The 16,860-nt window shown below is 33.7% G+C and overlaps 1 protein-coding gene across 1 annotated transcript; it reads right to left on the bottom strand.

Moving 5' to 3' along the window:
- Positions 1-402: 402 nt before the first annotated feature.
- Positions 403-3,115, bottom strand: LOC140756067 (uncharacterized). Its single transcript, XM_073091466.1, has 5 exons — positions 2,946-3,115; positions 2,292-2,344; positions 1,849-2,031; positions 1,151-1,281; positions 403-901 (listed from the first exon to the last, which is right to left on the bottom strand). The coding sequence occupies exons 1-5, from the start codon at positions 2,968-2,970 to the stop codon at positions 523-525; spliced, it is 771 nt and encodes a 256-aa protein (XP_072947567.1). The 5' UTR covers positions 2,971-3,115; the 3' UTR covers positions 403-522.
- Positions 3,116-16,860: the final 13,745 nt, after the last annotated feature.

The raw sequence follows: 16,860 nt of genomic DNA, 5'->3' as shown, positions 1-16,860 counted from the left end.
GTAGTAGTATGAGTACTGAAAGCGTTATTTTCTATTTCTCCTATCTTCGCTGTCGTTTTTGTTCAGGTGCTACTGTTTTCCTCAGTCATTATTCTTTTCTGCCGAAGGCGCTTTCTTGTTGTACTTCTTGTTAAAACCATTTATTATATAAACTCTACAGTTCTTAGTGTTTTAAAGATGCTTGTTTGTGTTTTGTTGAAGGATGTTTCAAGTCTTCATTGTTCAAAAAAGATTTATATAAGTTTATCTTTTACCATTAATACCAGTTTCAAGATTTCAGCGATATTGTAATATATCATTTAGAAAATATTATTATTTAAACATTTTTGTTCCCTATCAAATTATTATTCAATATAGCATATGATCCGTAAATTATTTGAATTACAATAATAAAAAAAAACATAAAATACTTAAATTATTTTATTATTAAAATATAAATGATATCAGTGTTATCACGCAATATTGAAGAGACAATTTCAACGAATCACTGAACAAGAAACGCGATTACTTAACTGCTCCTCATTAAAGGGATATAGCAGCTACTTCACAAAAAGCAGAGTCATTTCCTATTCGCTCTGAATAAGTCTTCCCATTGAATACAAATTCTGTGAACGGCACTGTTAAGTGCACAGTAAAATTTAAAGCCTTCCCCACCTTCTGGGACAAGAAAGACGTCCAAATCGCTTGGCAGATTTTCGGCGTATTCGTTACAGTTTTACGAGGCTTTATAATAGCGTACTTTAGCCCTAAATCTTCTACTGTCATTGACGCAACGGGGCCTTCTTTCAACTTCCTCGCTAAGTCTATTGAAACCTTACAAAGTATTGTTGCTAAGTTTTGTTTTCTATGCTCGCGTAGTGTTGCTAGAAACATTATTTCGAGACTGCAGTCGACTCCACATCTGTAATGTAAATCAATGTCATAAAAAAGGTTATATTATCATACGATATTTTTCATTGTGAAACATAAGTTGGTATCCAAAATTTTGATTTAGTATATATAATTTTACTTACAACCTTTATAGACAGACTGTCTAACAGACGGAAATATTAACGGACGTACACAAATGAAAAAAAAGTTTGACAACACAGATTAATTTAGTAGGTTGATTATACATTATTTTATTCATTAAAAGCGTTCAACGACTTACTTTTCAAATAAGTTGCATCTGCCATCGACATTAGCCATAAACTGTATGAGCGACCGCGAAGATTCTTGCTTACATCGTTCCTCTGCAAATATTTCGAAGAAAGGTTTCTCTGATGAACTAGACGTCTGAACCTGCAATAAGCGGATTGGGTTAAAAAAAAATGACTGCAATACGGCATTTAGATGTGCTTGTACACAATTTGAGCTGCAATTTTCGATTTGTGTTGATATTGCAGTATTTTTGTTCTTGTAATCAAAATATGTACATACAGCGGAAGTCTATACGTTTATAATTAACGTTGCATTCTCATCCGTTTATAATTACCGTTGCATTCTCATCCGGGGTCCCTCAGACATAATTAAATTTGATACTACATAGAAAATACTGCAATCTTATTTGAATTATTTTACAGATACCCATGAATAATGAAAATAGCTAAACTTTTATTGCATAAAATAAATAAGGACTACAATGTAATTGATAAGAATATTAATATGAGGGGAAATGGTCTCTTAACTTTATACTTGTGTGTAAAATATAGTCAATGTTACACCTTAACACATGTGCCTTGTATCACATGTGCCTTGAACATTAACCCGCTAACCGTTTGTTTGAATAAAACATAAATGACTCGATCGTCATAATCAGAATCGAAACTTCAATACCTAAACCTTTTTTGAGTATAATCCTAGACTCACCTGTATTTTATTAAACGCAACTGATGCAACCTCACCCGTAGCAACCTCAACTGCGACTAGCGACACGCCGTCTAGTGCTGCGTCTGCGCATAGTTCCAGCAGTTCCTCGGCTGCCAAAGGATTCTTGTTTACCTCTGCTCCAATACAGACATACTCGTCTTGGCAAAACGCTTGGCGGATTACCTGGAATATTTGGTTAGAAAGATCATTTATTATCTAGTGACAAGTAATTTAAAGTAGTTAAAAAATAGCTGTAAAATTGTTTGTATGATATGTTTTTGTCGGAGTCTTTTATTATCGTTACATGCTTGCATTAAATTTCACTGATAAAATATAAGGTCACTGACTCGTGATCTATCTATAGTTGACGTCACCCAATAACGGGTTAATATAAAATATAACATTATATTATTATACTTTAAATATTTTATTCAGGTACTTACATTTAACGCACCAGCAAATGTAGCGGCAGATAAACATACAACTTTGTATTTTCCTGAAAATACATAAAGTAACAAAATAAAACATGTGTAGAGAATTATTTAGCTGAAGTAAGTTAAGAAATAAAAGTACCTAAATAATTTCCAATTACATATAAGATAATGTTTGGTACTAAATTATTAGTAGAACTGTATAAAGCATTAATAACTTTGTTGATATTATATTTATTATCGAGAGTTAGCAATAAATAATATTATCTATGTATTTTATTATTTGTATTATGTATCGGTTTTATGGCTGACAATTGTTACTAGGAAAAAAATTAATTCATTTAAATAACGTTCTCATTGATTAAAGTATGACAAATCCATAATCGGATAACCTTATTGTTGATAAAACTATGAAATAGCCTTACCATTATGTATATAGTTATATTTTTTTACTGGAAATGTACGATCAATAATGTAATCTATTACACGAAAAAGAGAACTGTATGTAAACGATAAATACTAATTGACAATTCTACATAATTTTGCATTTATCCGTCCAACAGCCCATAACTGTATATAATGGTCCAAACTATCAACAATTTGAATAACAATACTGATGTACCAATACCTACTTCTATTCATAACTTTAGTGTGATACGTACATACCATCTTCAGTGTAACACCATTCCATTGTATTGCAAATTTTCTTAACACGGCAATTTTTAAAATTAATAAACAATACTGCGTATGCGCAAGCGTCCGTTCACGCCACTGTAACAGGTTTGACTAATGCATAGCGACTGTGACCTCTCATTCTCACAGTTGAATGACAACTGTGTTGCGTAGTTAAGCCGTGAACGGACTTGGACCACAGATAACTTATGTAATAATATTCGTTTAACAACATCTGTGTAATGGGTCTTTAGTGTTCCCAATTAAGGGGGTTTTTTACCAATGTTTCAACCATAGATTAGTAAAGATACTTCGCCGCCTTGAAATTGAATGAAGCCACAAACAGCTTATTTTAATAAGTAATTTTTTTTTTAATTCTTGACAATAAAAACATTTTTAGAGAAAATTTACGAATAAATAACTAATAATATAGAATTTCTAACGCAATTTACGTAATAAATAAATAATTATTTCAAATATTTCAGGGACATTTTAGCACGGAGACGTGGCAAAACTTTTTTACGCGACTATTTCAATTGTCAAAACTGGGTACATTTTCTTGTAAGGATTGAGTAATCTTTCTAATCTATGGTTTCAACAAACAACAAATAAAAGAGGTGATCAATTTTTTAACAATAGATAAAGATTTAAACATTGTCATGAATTCAAAAAAGCTGGAAAGATGGAAAATGTTATAAATATCACAATAAACGCATATAAGTGGTTGAAATACGTTTCACGCTTCGGCTCATTTAACACATTCCATTAAAGTTTATAGTATTGTTCTAGTCTTTTTGTCACTCGATAAACAAAATGTTGTAAAAAACAAGTCGTTGAACTAAGCGAGTGACTCCTACCTAGATAAATATACTATTGCTATAATAAACTTACTAATACCCGTGACCAATCTATATAATCTTTTGCCTACAAAAGATCGAAATTTGACACAAAATACGAAAATCTGTACAACGATTGATTGATTTTTAATAACAGTCAAAAATGATATGGATCCTACTTTAGTGTATATTTTAAAGACTAAACGCCGTAAGAAACTCTGTAGTAGCCAAACACTGCGCAATGATAAATATATTTTTAAACAGTCGTAAATTAAGCACCTACTACTAAAAGTGTAGTATAGACTTTGAAGATTAACGCCGCAAGAAAATCTGAAGCAGCATTACGCAGGTGACAGATAACTCGACAAATGACGCAAAGCGCTAACGAGATCCCCAGATAGATGACGCCAAATGACTAAACGTAATCCATTCCCAATCAGGCCTCGTGAAAACTTCGCCCAAGTATCACGTTCTCGTTAGCAGAGGAAATGATGCCGAAACAGCGCCTAAGTAGCTTCGAACCGTTGTTAATGAAATTTTATCAACATTTTATTAGCATTTTTTTAATTAATCAAAAATTAATTAAGGGACGTTGTGAAAGTTATCAAAAGAGATTACTTAGATGCATGGGTTTCAAAATAGATAATTATATAACATTTGGCTAAATAATTTGACAGGTAGTAGAACGACAGTATAAGAAATAAATAAAAAATCGGCGCTAACTGTTTGAAATGCTGACTCCAGACTGAGAGGTTGTGTAAAAGGTCTGAGAGGTTCTCTAAAGTGTGGGATGTCTTCTAATCTGTACTTGGCCAGCGTGGTAGACTGTGGCCTAAGCTACCCAGAGAGAACAACTCAGCAATAAGACTGAAGTGGGTACATTAATATATTGATAAGATAAAAAAATCTGAAAAAACAGCGCGTTCCAATGAACTAAATTTTTATAGGTCACCGTCGAGTTTCAAAAAGAATTTTATGGAAATCCTATGCTAACTGTGCATTTCAACAAATAATAAAATTCAATTGTTAAAGAAGTTATTAATATTCAGCTCTTATTCCCGAGAGCGCTTAATGAAATAGTAGGGAATATTCCCGCGTCGTGATTCTGCTCACGGCCCGGATAAGGCTTAATGAAGTGGAACACAATACAAATGATATCGGCAATCTGCTAGCGCCAATATTTTCAATCATTTTAATATTTATTTCGGTCAGCTATGTATTTTGTTTGAGTGGATAAATCAGTTGATATCATAACATAACGTGTTTTTGTCAGGACCTCTCATTAATAATAGTAACTAAAGAACGCTTTGATGGTACATCGTTCCACTCTGGAGACACCACCGGCCTGTTCCTAACTAATAACACCTGAGTTAATCGCTGTTGTGATCTCTTTTGTAAAGTATGTGTAAGAGAGAGAAATTAGTCCTCAAGAGTAGCAGTACGTTTGAGATCGACCTCAAGTAACTATTTGCTTCATTTCTATATGGTTGGAATTTATGGCTGCTGTTCATTGTTGTCAAAGACAACTTAGGATTATGGAGTTTTCATGCTCGTTTCCTACTTTAATTCTTTAAAAGACATGCATGTTTGTATACGGTTATCAAAAACCAAAGCAGTAGAAATAAAACAAAAATGGCGTGACAAGAATCTAAAAAAGGATAATTTTAAAATGTTCACAATTTTAGCTCACTTACACTATACACTCGAGTATCTAGCGCCCGGCCAGCTAGACGACTATGCCTGGCGGGCTACCCCTCGTACTGTAGACACACCACTTATCCAGACAAAAGAGTTGCTTCCGCCTTTCTTATAAGAACCTTTAGAGGGATTTACTTCGGACGTCCGTACTTGAAGTGCGTGAATAGGCTTTCTCTAGGCAAGTGTTGCTAAGTTATAGCTCATTTTTCTAGTGAGAAGTTTGAAAATTTTTAGAATAAATTTTCTTTTGTGACAATGTAGGTGTTGGTGAGTTTGTAGCAGTGATATTTTAAGATTTTTTTAATTGCAGATTTTTTTAACCCTTAACTTGGCAGGAAGTAAAAAACTTGAAAAGATGTACTTTATGGATATATTTGGCCTTAATTATGATTAAAAGACACGAAAAAAAAAATTTAAAAATCTAGGTGTCCTAGGTTTTGAGAAAACCTATGTACATCACAATGCACAGTGCCAATTATGCCGAAATGTTGACATTTTATTGTTTGTACATTGTGATGCACATTGCCAGGTTGATAATGAAATACATTTTTAATATTTATTATCGATTTATTTGAATGAAAACGAGAAAATACAAAACAAACGTAATTATTTTGTGTGAAAATTACGGAAGCAATTACGCTTTTGTTTTCCCACAACAAAACATATATGTACGTTACATTTTACACAGAAGACAGCTGTCCTACCACTTTTGCAATACTTGCAACGCATTGTTTCATTCCCTGCTTCTGGGAGATGACCCTTATCATTGAATCGGACGCTGTCTGTTGGACGAACAGAGACTGGTTTATGGATTTTTAGATCCTCGCCTATGTCTTCTGTGACGTTTATATTTTTTACTGTTCTATTTGATTTAGTCAATCCTTCGAACAATTGAAATCTAAAATCCTTCAACATAATATTTTTTCCATCCCGTCTATGCAAAAGCCAAGCGTTATTAATACACATGTCAATAAGTTGTGAAAATATTCCCAGGTACCAACGATGACTTTTAAAGGGGGTTCTATATAAAGATATTAACATGTCCGCAAAATCCACCCTTCCCATGTGTTTATTGTAATGTTTTACAATTTGACGACATTCTGCGTGTACCTTCTTTTTTTCATTTTTATCGTAAACGCTTGATAGATTCGATGGGGTGCGTCTATATACGAGCTTATAAGTGTGACGACTTTGTTGTCGTTTCACTTTACCACCGCCAACTTATTCTTATTACAGACAGCTTGAGCACTAGAACCACGTTTCTTCTTCATTTGTTGGTCAGTAGGCAATAACTCCTGACAGCCTCGTAGACGATTAGTCCTTATAGTACCGAGACTTAGAATCCCGTACTCTTCACGCAGTATATACGTAAGTTCAGGTGACATAAAAAAGTTATCAGCGTAAACAATGGCCGGTTTTTGCGTTATAGTTTGGCACAATGCAATCACTACCTTGCCCCCCAAACCAATTGAAGCTTCTTTGTCCCTAAATTTCAGTCCACGAAAGGTGTCATCGCCACCATACAGAAGAAAATCGTATATAATACCACTGACTCCCGCACGCACGAAATTCTTGAAACCCCATTTTTTAGGTTTCATTTTTACATACTGCTTTCTTTTACCTGCTTTACGACCCTTATAAGGTATCATCATCTCGTCAATCGAATATTTTCCTTCTTCTTCGACTTTCAAAAAGTTTTGCCGTATTCTTTCCATTACGGGACGAATTTTGAAGTAACGGTCTGAGTCTTCTAAGGTGTTATCAGCAAAGTGAATATACCGACGTATTTGTTGATACCTTTTGAGAGGCATAAGATCAGCTATGAGAGGGTATCTTGTCCTTTTAGCCCAATAATCTGTATAGGCTGGCATCTGCACTATACCCATCAACATTTGGATGGCTAAGAAGTTCTTTATCTCATTTTCTGTCAACTGTACAGATCGCCCTAGTTGTTGCACTGAGTATAAATTTGTATTAAGAACAATGTCAGTAATTATGTCAGGTGAAAAAAAGTAATAAAAATAATCCAGTGCTGTATCAATATCTGTTTGATGTAGGTCGTATAAGTTTTCTTCAAGACAAGCACTATGACGAAATACTGCTTTGGACCAATGATAATCTAGAACAAATTTGTTGACTTTAACTTTTTTGGTCACTGCATTCTTTGTTGTCTTTTTACGCTTAGATCTGGTAAGTGGCTGCTGCTGTCGGCTAGTGCCGGGCTGAGGAGACGGTTGTTCAACGGTAGGGGTTGGTAAAAACTGTATGGAGTTCAGTGTAGGTAAAATGTTGTAGTTGCTCGTAGTAGGTGATGGAAAAACTTCATCGAATATTGGAGTTAGTGGTACACTTATAGAGACTTCATTCTGCTCTTTATTGGAGTCAGTCGAATAATCTAATAAATTGAGGGCTTCAAGCGAAGATGCTAGCGAAGGTGGATCAGAGGAATCTGGAGAAGGTGGTATATAAACATTGGTTTCTTCATCGGACGAAGAACTACCCTCAGAACATGCATTTTGTGCAGGAACCAAAGGTAAGATTTTGTGCGAGCGAGTTAGTTTTAAATTCTGCAGGCAACACAGAAAACAAGAGTCAAAACAAACACCTTCTATCAAAGCGTTACAAAAAACAAACGAGCAAATACCGCCAAAACAATCGAAAACCCAATACTTCGTAAAGCTGGCAATGTACAGTGTGGTTACCATAGTTTACGGTCAGTACTTTAGCGTGTCATTGGCAGCGTGCAGTGCGATGTACATTCATTTATTTCAATCAAAAGCGTGAGTTAGTATTTAGGTAGCTACGTAAAAATGCACTAATTGAATTCTGAATATACTTCACATCAAAGCACACACAAAACATTGCCAAGTCTCGAGTCAAAAAGTTGAATAAAAAATAAAACACTTACTCGTGTCACACGAACAGCTTGTTTCTTTGCGGACATTTTGATTTTGACATATGTTTTATTGTGTTGTCACAGTGAAATAATTTTCTACCAATTCTACTATAATTGACAATATATTGGTAAAAAACAGAACGATTTTTTTTCCCAGTAGGAAAGAGAAATATTTTTTTTTAATGTATGTACAGTACGATGTACGCTGTCAAGTTAAGGGTTAACCTTTTATGTTATTCCTAGTCTTAGTATTCTATTTTTGTTACAAATAAAGATCTAATTTAGGAATTCCCAATGAAGTAAGAAATACAGTTTACATAAAAAGATGCCTTTGTATAAATAAAAGTAACTTCCTAAAGTGTAAGACTTTTTTAAAAATATTTTTTAAAACTTACGAAAGGGCTAGAAATACTTAAGATATTTGCAATTCGCAACATTTTAAGTAAGGTTGCTAAATTTAAATAATTACACATAAAAGCAAAAAGGGATTTAATACAAAAAGACTGTGAACGCGATAGAGGATGAAAATCCGCAGCTCGTAATGGGATAATCCCTGATGTGACGTCATTGTCTTTGCAGTCTGTAAATTATGTCCCTGACATCTGACCCAGAAAAATTGCGAGTCCCTTGACTAAATATTTCATCACATGTTCATGGGTGTTAGCACAATATCATTCGCAATGTATTATATAAGAGCAAGGTGTTACTTTGAAATAGAAATGATACAGCGATTACCATACTATTGGATATTCGTAAAAAACGTAAAGAAAACATCGTAAATAAACCTGACACGCCAGAGTGACAAAATGTTCTCGAAGGTGTGTGAAATCTACCAATTTGTACTTGACCGGTGCGGTAAACTATGGCCTTATCCCAAGGAGAGACCCAGTGCCCATGCTCAGCAGTGGGACAGTATTTTTTTATATTATATATATATATATATATATATATATATATATATATATATATATATATACTATTATACATATATATATATATATATAATAGTAGCAGACGAGTATGCAGTCCACCTGATGGTAAGTGGCTACTACCGCCCATGGACACCTATAATCAACCCCAGATTGGATTAGATATTCCTACCTGAGGTCAGCCACAGGTAGGAATAAGCCTGAGGTAAGCTGGAACGCCTCAGTAAAATATGTCTCCCTTACCACATCCTTCAAACCGGAACACAGTAGCGTAATTGTTTGTTATTATTGTTTGTTTGTTATTCATACGTCACCAGTGCAGTAAACTTTGGCTTTATCCCAAAGAGAGAACCGTGCCCAGCAGTGGGATGGTACTGGATTTAACAAACGAAAATACGTCATATTATAATAGGTAGGGACACGATATGACACGCTATAAGCATAAAGTACTAGCGATAATAGATCAGCGACAGTAACATGTTCATCAATATCTTTCAGTTTGCGAAATGATGGATGTAAAGCGCTCGGAGATGAAATCGAGATTATGTGCCCTCGATAAAAGCGTTCCAAAGTTTCACTATTTTAACATAGATATTGGATAGCAGATAATAACGATGGTATAGTGGATAGGTAAGTATTATCATGGGTTCTGATTGGATTTTAATATTTTGTGTTTTTTGTACTTTCGCGGTCTGGAAGTTGGTCTCCAACCATATACAACACTGATAACGACTGCCTATGAGTGACAATGATCAGTGACTACTTACCATCAAATGGGTTGCAAGTAAGTTTTCTGCTCAATTTTCTTAAATTGTGTGTGTTTTTCATTTAGGTAATTCAAGGATATAATTGTAAGTTGGAAACATTTTGGAAATTTGTAAACGTAATTACAAGAGCTTTATAAATAAGCACCGATTACTCATATTAAACTGTAAACAAGACTATGCTGTATTCGAAAGAAAATATAGTACATATGCATAGTATACTGCTCTTAAATAAGTAAAGCAAAGTAAGGCACGAGATGGGCGCTGATTCAGAGAGTAGCAATCAGAACGCACGGCACGGTAACGGAATTCAATTTCTCAAGTGCTATTCAACTTACAGAGATGGTACATTTTATTTGAAAAGTATCCACATTCCGTGAATGGGAGTTGGTTTTAAATGTAGTAATGTATGGAGAAATTTTAGCGCTGAAACCAGGAGTTAACGTTTTTGGGTAATGGTCAGTGGAAAATATCCTTTGAATGTTTTTTCATGGTTTTATGGTAACTGTTGTTTTTAATTCAAATTTTTGCCTAAAACTATCATCCACCACAAGCCGACCTACCTAACCACCAATTTATAATCGCTTGACTTGCACTGCCCAGTACTGAAATTTTGAAAATAATAAAGTTAAATATACAGGGTGAATTTTTCAAACGGGCCTTCAGGGCCAACACTGAAACTATAAGGATAAGCGAAAAATGCTGAAAGGAGTTACGAGGCCGATTTTGATAAAAACTAAAACTGCATCATTAGTTTTTTAAAATATCTTTTTCCTTAGCCGGGAATCGAACGAGTTCATTTTGAAAAAAAATACATCCTCTATATTATTCCACCATCTGATAGTGTCGCTTACAAGGATCAAATTCTGGGAAGTAATATTATGTAACAAATTAAAGGAAAAGGAAAATTTTGAAGAAAATACATATTTTTCCATACATTGCCATACTAATCCTTAAGGAATATACATAACAAATGATTTATGTATAATTCTTTAGAAACATACATAAGTCTTCACATTGAAGAATTTGTTGGTTAATCAACTAATTCTTCGATGTTATGGCCATGACATACGGCTTAGTATGAGAAAGTAATAGTTTGGCAAATAAATTACCGCCATTTTTAGGATTTATATTTTAATAAAAATAGATAAGTGATTAAATAATAATTTTTTATTGTTTAAACAGTAAATATGATTTTTTATAACTCTTTGTTCAGTTATCACTCGGATTTGACTCGAAAAAGACATTCTCGCAAATTGACAATTTTAAATCTGTATTAAATGAAACTCCGCCCATAGCAAGTTAAATCTATTATAATGGTTCTAAAAGTAACCTTAACTAAGTCGGACATAAAAATATGAATTCTTGAAGAACAAAACGTCCATTTCGAATGATTTGAAGCTATGAGCCAAAAAAATTGTTAATACGCGAAATGTTTAAATTGATGAATGGCGGGAACTTCCAAATTAATATGAAAAAATATGTATTTTCTTAAAATTGAGGCTTTTCCTTTAGTTTGTCATTTATCATTACTTCCCAGATTTTGATCCTTATAAGCAACACTATCAGATAGTGGAATAATATAGAGGGTGTATTTTTTTCAAAACGAACTCGTTCGATTCCCGGCTAGGGAAAAAGTTATTTTAAAAAAGTAATGATGCAGTTTTAGTTTTTATCAAAATCGGCCTCGTAACTCCTTTCAGAATTTTTCGCTAATACTTATAGTTTCGGATTTGGCCCTGAAGGCCCGTTTGAAAAACTCACCCTGTATATTAAAGGATATCAGGCTATCTGTTTGGAAGTCTATTTATACTAAGTCTAAGTTATTTATACTAAGCCATCGCCTCTAATATAAAAGAATCAGAGACCGATTTCCTTAAAATAATTAGTGACACTAAAATAAAACGTAGTAATTAACAAAAAAACAATACCTAATTGAATGAAACGCATGAATACCTACTATTAAAGTAAATGCTTCAGCTAAAATTCGACTTCTAGTTCGAAGAGCAAACCTCACAGCTCCCAGCCGAAGTATTCTTAATTAAATTCAGTTAATTATAAGAAAACATTCGTAGGTGGTGGTTAAATATCAAACTATCTTCACTGTTTTAACGAGGTGTTCCAAGCAAATAGCCTTCAGACTATCGAAGTAAAGTAAATAACAAAGTTATATTTACTTTTAATAGCAGCATCTTACGAATGAAAGCGTAATTTTGTTTTTCTTTGGCGATATTTCCATTTATATTCCATGATTTCTGATCGAAAGTAAATAGATATATAGGCTTCATTAATGAATTCAGTTTGATGTTATTTTGATATTCTTAGATATTTTCTTCTTCAAATATAAATTGCCTTTTTATCGTGTTTATTTACGCTGTTATTAATAATATTTTTTTCATGGAATATCATTTGTAATAGAAATACGTGTTCCACACCGGCATTTATATTATAATTGAAAATTATATTTTTTGGTTAAAATCGAGGACAGTTATTTCTATTGCAGAATCTAAGACGGTGTCTATCGGAATTCTTAATTTTCAAAACAAAACAAGGACTACAAGAGCGTTTGATGATACTTTCGGGAATCAAATTATTACTTCATAGTTGGTATGTTTATCGTGAAGGCAACAAGAATCAATTACGAAACTAATAAGAGCGGCAGCGGCTGCCACCAACACACGTGACTGTTGAGCGATACGCCGGACAAGGATGTTGTTAACTGGATACGGCTTCTTATGAACAACATTATTAGTGTTGCAAATGTTCATAAGCGACGGTGACTGCTCTCCACCAAGTAGCCCGTCTGCCTTATCGTAAGGTTAAGAATATATAAAAAATGCAACAATATTGTACTTGCCATTTTGATCAATACGTTAATTATTGAAGTGAAAACTTCTTTAGTTGGCGTTGTGCACTTTTTTGTGATCGGTAAAAAATACTAAACTCGCATCAGGACACGTGGCCTGGTCGAAAATTCGTATGACGGCAAAGCAAACTGCAAAAGTCAAGATAAGCGGTGTCAGCAAGGAAAAAAATATGTCAATGCGTGTCAGTTTAATTTGTAATTTACTATATTTTATTATTCAGGTTAGGTTAGGTTAGGTTTTGAAAGTATTCATTTCTGCCGGCACTATCTGTTGATTGTTTTTATTTTTACTATTCATAGTTTGTTATAAATCGAGTTAAATTTAATCGTGTATATAGGTAATATATACGATTAAATTTAAACCTTATACGTGGATAAATATTCTATCCTTAAGTACTTGTCAAGATCAAATGAAGTTGTCATGCTCAAATATCGGATATCTAAAGCTAAAGAATCTTGCGAATAATATGATCTTAATCCTCGATAGAATATAGGGACCTATATCGGTTACAGATGAAATTGTATTACCTATAGGATAAGACCCAAGAAAATTGCTTTCTTAAATATAAGACGCAAATATAATATTACTTTTTAGGAATCGTTACTCAAACGATAAAAACGGGCCTTCTGCGGAGCGCTTTCTCTTGGATCGTTAAACAAAGACACTTGATTTTTAACAACAAATAACAAATGAGACAAAGTTAACAGTAAGGAGGAGTTCCCATAAAAAAAAATGATACTTTCGGCGTTTTTTAGTTTATCTAATAATAATTTTAAATTTTCACAATGTTTGTAGTTCTAAAGATGCCATGGTAACTAAAATGAATACTAAAAATTAAACTATGAAAATATTGTACTACGAGACCTTCCGTTTGCGATCTGACTCGCACTTTGCCAATTATTTATATCTATAATCAATTACGATAACACCGGCTGGCAGCGAGACGTGACTGTTGCAACAATATTTCTTACAAGGACCTAGATGGATTAGAACCGGCTCTTTCTATTCGCACAAAGTGCGTAATGTAATCTAAGTGAAGTATCAGCCTTGCAATTTCTATCTTTTATGAAACTTTAATTATTATTGCGAATGGAAAAAATGATCTGCTTTTCAGGGTTCCGTACGATAATACGGTAAAAACGGAACCATATTACTAAGCCTCCGCTGTCTGTCCGTCTGTCAAAGGGCTCTATCTCTTGAACCGTAATAGATAGATACTTGAAATTTTTCAAACCTTTCTTGTTCTGAAAAAGCAAGTTCCCAGGCACGCCTGGGCACTTTTACATTATTTACCCATTGGTAAATAATGTAAAAGTGATATAAGTTATCATATTGTAAAACAAGTGAGCCCGTTTGTCGCTGTGCATGATTATTTAAAAAACCGCTGAAAAATACTTCCATAATTTTAAAGTTAAATATTATTATTTAAATGACAGAGATCGTTGTTGCTCGTTACTTAAAAGTAAACTGAATTTTTTGGAAGTAAGTCAAGAAAAAATGGTTGAACTGGTTTTCAAAACTACCTAATCTTAGGAATTAATGAGACGCGAGGATCTAAAAATCACAGACAGACACTTCGATTTTGGCTAGTATAATATATTCAGCTGCACTATCTCAAATTGTGGTAGATTTATATATTCCAAATTTGATGAATAATATGAAACTTGAACTTTATCTTATTGAAAGGGTGGTAACGGTTTTTATATTTTCATCTCGATAAAATGTCAACTGAAGACTGACTTTTATGAGGACAGTGACATCAAATGAAGATTCGTAATATTATAGTTCGGATAGCAAGATATTTTAAAATGAAATTGTTAACAAAATGAATAAGAAAAATATCTACACTCGAAAAGATTATCATATCATTATGGTACAGTAGTAGTGATTCACTATACAAAGGGTTCGCAGTTCGATTCTCAGATATTGTTTCATGCTCGTTTGCTCTTTAGTCTTCTATAAAACGAAAAATGGGGGATAGCCGACTTTTACGAATTAATTAATATTTAATACAACATAACAAAACTATTTCAGCTATTTTGGAACATATTCTGTCATCAAAACAAATGTGTGAGACAGTATGTAACCTCCAAATATCACACATCAAATACAGTTCAAAGACATCCTAACAACTAATTATTTAAATTGTGTGAAAACAAAACGATACTAAAAATCTACAAGTACAATCACAAACAATATTTTCGAACGCTTCCATTTTTTTTATAATTAGGAGTAGCAGACGACCGTGCACTCCACCTGATGGTAAGTGGCTACTGCCGCCCCTGTACATTTGTAGTCAACCCCAGATAGGATTAGATATTCCTACCTGAGGTCAGCCACAGATGCACCGCTATTCCTGACGACTAAGCTGGAACGCCCCGGAAAAGTATGTCACCTTTACCACTCCCTTCAAAACGGAACACAGCAACTTCTAACACTGCCGTTATTAGGCAAAAATAGGTATGGCGGTGGTGTCAAACGCCGGAGTCGAGCCACAAAAGGTCCTACCACCGTTAAATACTTACAAAAAATTCAATAGACTCTAATTTACTAGATTCAAAAGAAGGTAAATGCGACATAGGCCTCCCCTGGCTTTGAAAAATTTGCGAGAATTGTTTTCCTTTACAGGGTGACGTAATTTTCTCTTCCGTATACATTTCATATAAGGGTCGCGAGCTGACAAGCATTTTAATAAGAAGTGTTCGTGTCTCGAATAACTTTGGCGATCCTACGAGCGTACACGCTAATGAATTTTATTATGCTAGGCAAGGATAAGTAGTTTAAATCTTGGAACTTTGGTTTAGACTTTCTAGGGAAGAAGACTGTAGATAGCGGAAGCAAATACATTTTAATTGTTGTGTGATTTTGGGCATAACTTACATACATTTTGAATAAGCCCTTATATTTCTACAGTTACTTTTGGTACTCACCGGTAAAATAAGTTAGACTCAGGTTCTTCTGTTAAATAGTTCAGCTATTTGAGCTACAATTATACAGGTCAGAACATTACCTTCAAGTGAACTAATAATTAGACACCCAGCATAATTCTATAACGCTAATCAGTTACAAGTAAAATATTTGTTTTAAAAAATGGTACTAAGGAGATCTGTTCAAGCAATAAGGAGCAATAAGTCACAAAGATCTATTCAGAACATCTTCGCCATAATTTCATTTATCTTTCAACATTGACAATTGGATCTGGATAGCCGAAAATTTTCGCCATAAAAGACCCCGGAACAAAATTGGTTTACTCTTGCATTAGTAGATTTCATTTTGTTTCTTTATTCATGTTTAGAAAATGAAACCCTAATTGATTTTTGTTGTAGACAATGCTTTCATCAGCAATTTTGTTTTCTATTTGTTATTTTTTTTTTTTTCAAAGAAAAGTTTCGTAAAAGTAGTCCACTGCTGAACATTTTTCGAATCGAACCAATTTCTTCAAGATCCATGGCCTCCATCTGAAATTATTCCTGTCCTAGATAAACAATCGTAATATTAAATCGACAGTACAACTAATACATCTGTAAGCCATAAACTAAAACTAAGCTAGTTAATTATTTAGTTAACTTTATGTCAAGAGATCCAAATGCTTCCTACCAAAATCGAATTAAATCTATTCCAATTACGGAAATAAAGTACACGTCGAATTCCAAATGCGAAAAGTTGGTTGGAAAGGACTCCATTTAGCAAATAAGTATAAGTACCTACTTACTTTTATATTTCCATGATACTTCAAAATACCTAAGAGAGTCGTTGAGAACATCAGACATACAAACTCCCTGCGATATTTGCATAAAATTTTACGACGAAACTGGTCTGTACGACTTTATTTTAGAGACCAATCTCCTTTAAAATTGATGGTGTGGGGAGCAAATGGGACGTTGCTCGTAGGTTGTGATCAAAATGTATCGACTGTGGA

The sequence above is a fragment of the Epargyreus clarus genome, unplaced genomic scaffold (genome assembly GCF_041222505.1).
Source record: "Epargyreus clarus isolate Ecla_fem2 unplaced genomic scaffold, WU_Ecla_fem_2.2 ptg000034l, whole genome shotgun sequence".
Lineage (NCBI taxonomy): Eukaryota > Metazoa > Arthropoda > Insecta > Lepidoptera > Hesperiidae > Epargyreus > Epargyreus clarus.
The sequence above is the reverse complement of the archived record's forward strand: the minus strand, read 5'-3'. Positions and strand labels throughout refer to the sequence as shown.

Bases quoted from the DNA above. Each gene is read 5' to 3' on its own strand.
- LOC140756067 (XM_073091466.1), bottom strand. From the start codon at position 2,970: ATGGAATGGTGTTACACTGAAGATG. The intron at 2,032-2,291 runs GTAAGTACCTGA...CAAATATTCCAG, and splicing joins CATTTGCTGGTGCGTTAAAT to GTAATCCGCCAAGCGTTTTG. The intron at 1,282-1,848 runs GTGAGTCTAGGA...CGCTTATTGCAG, and splicing joins TTGCGTTTAATAAAATACAG to GTTCAGACGTCTAGTTCATC.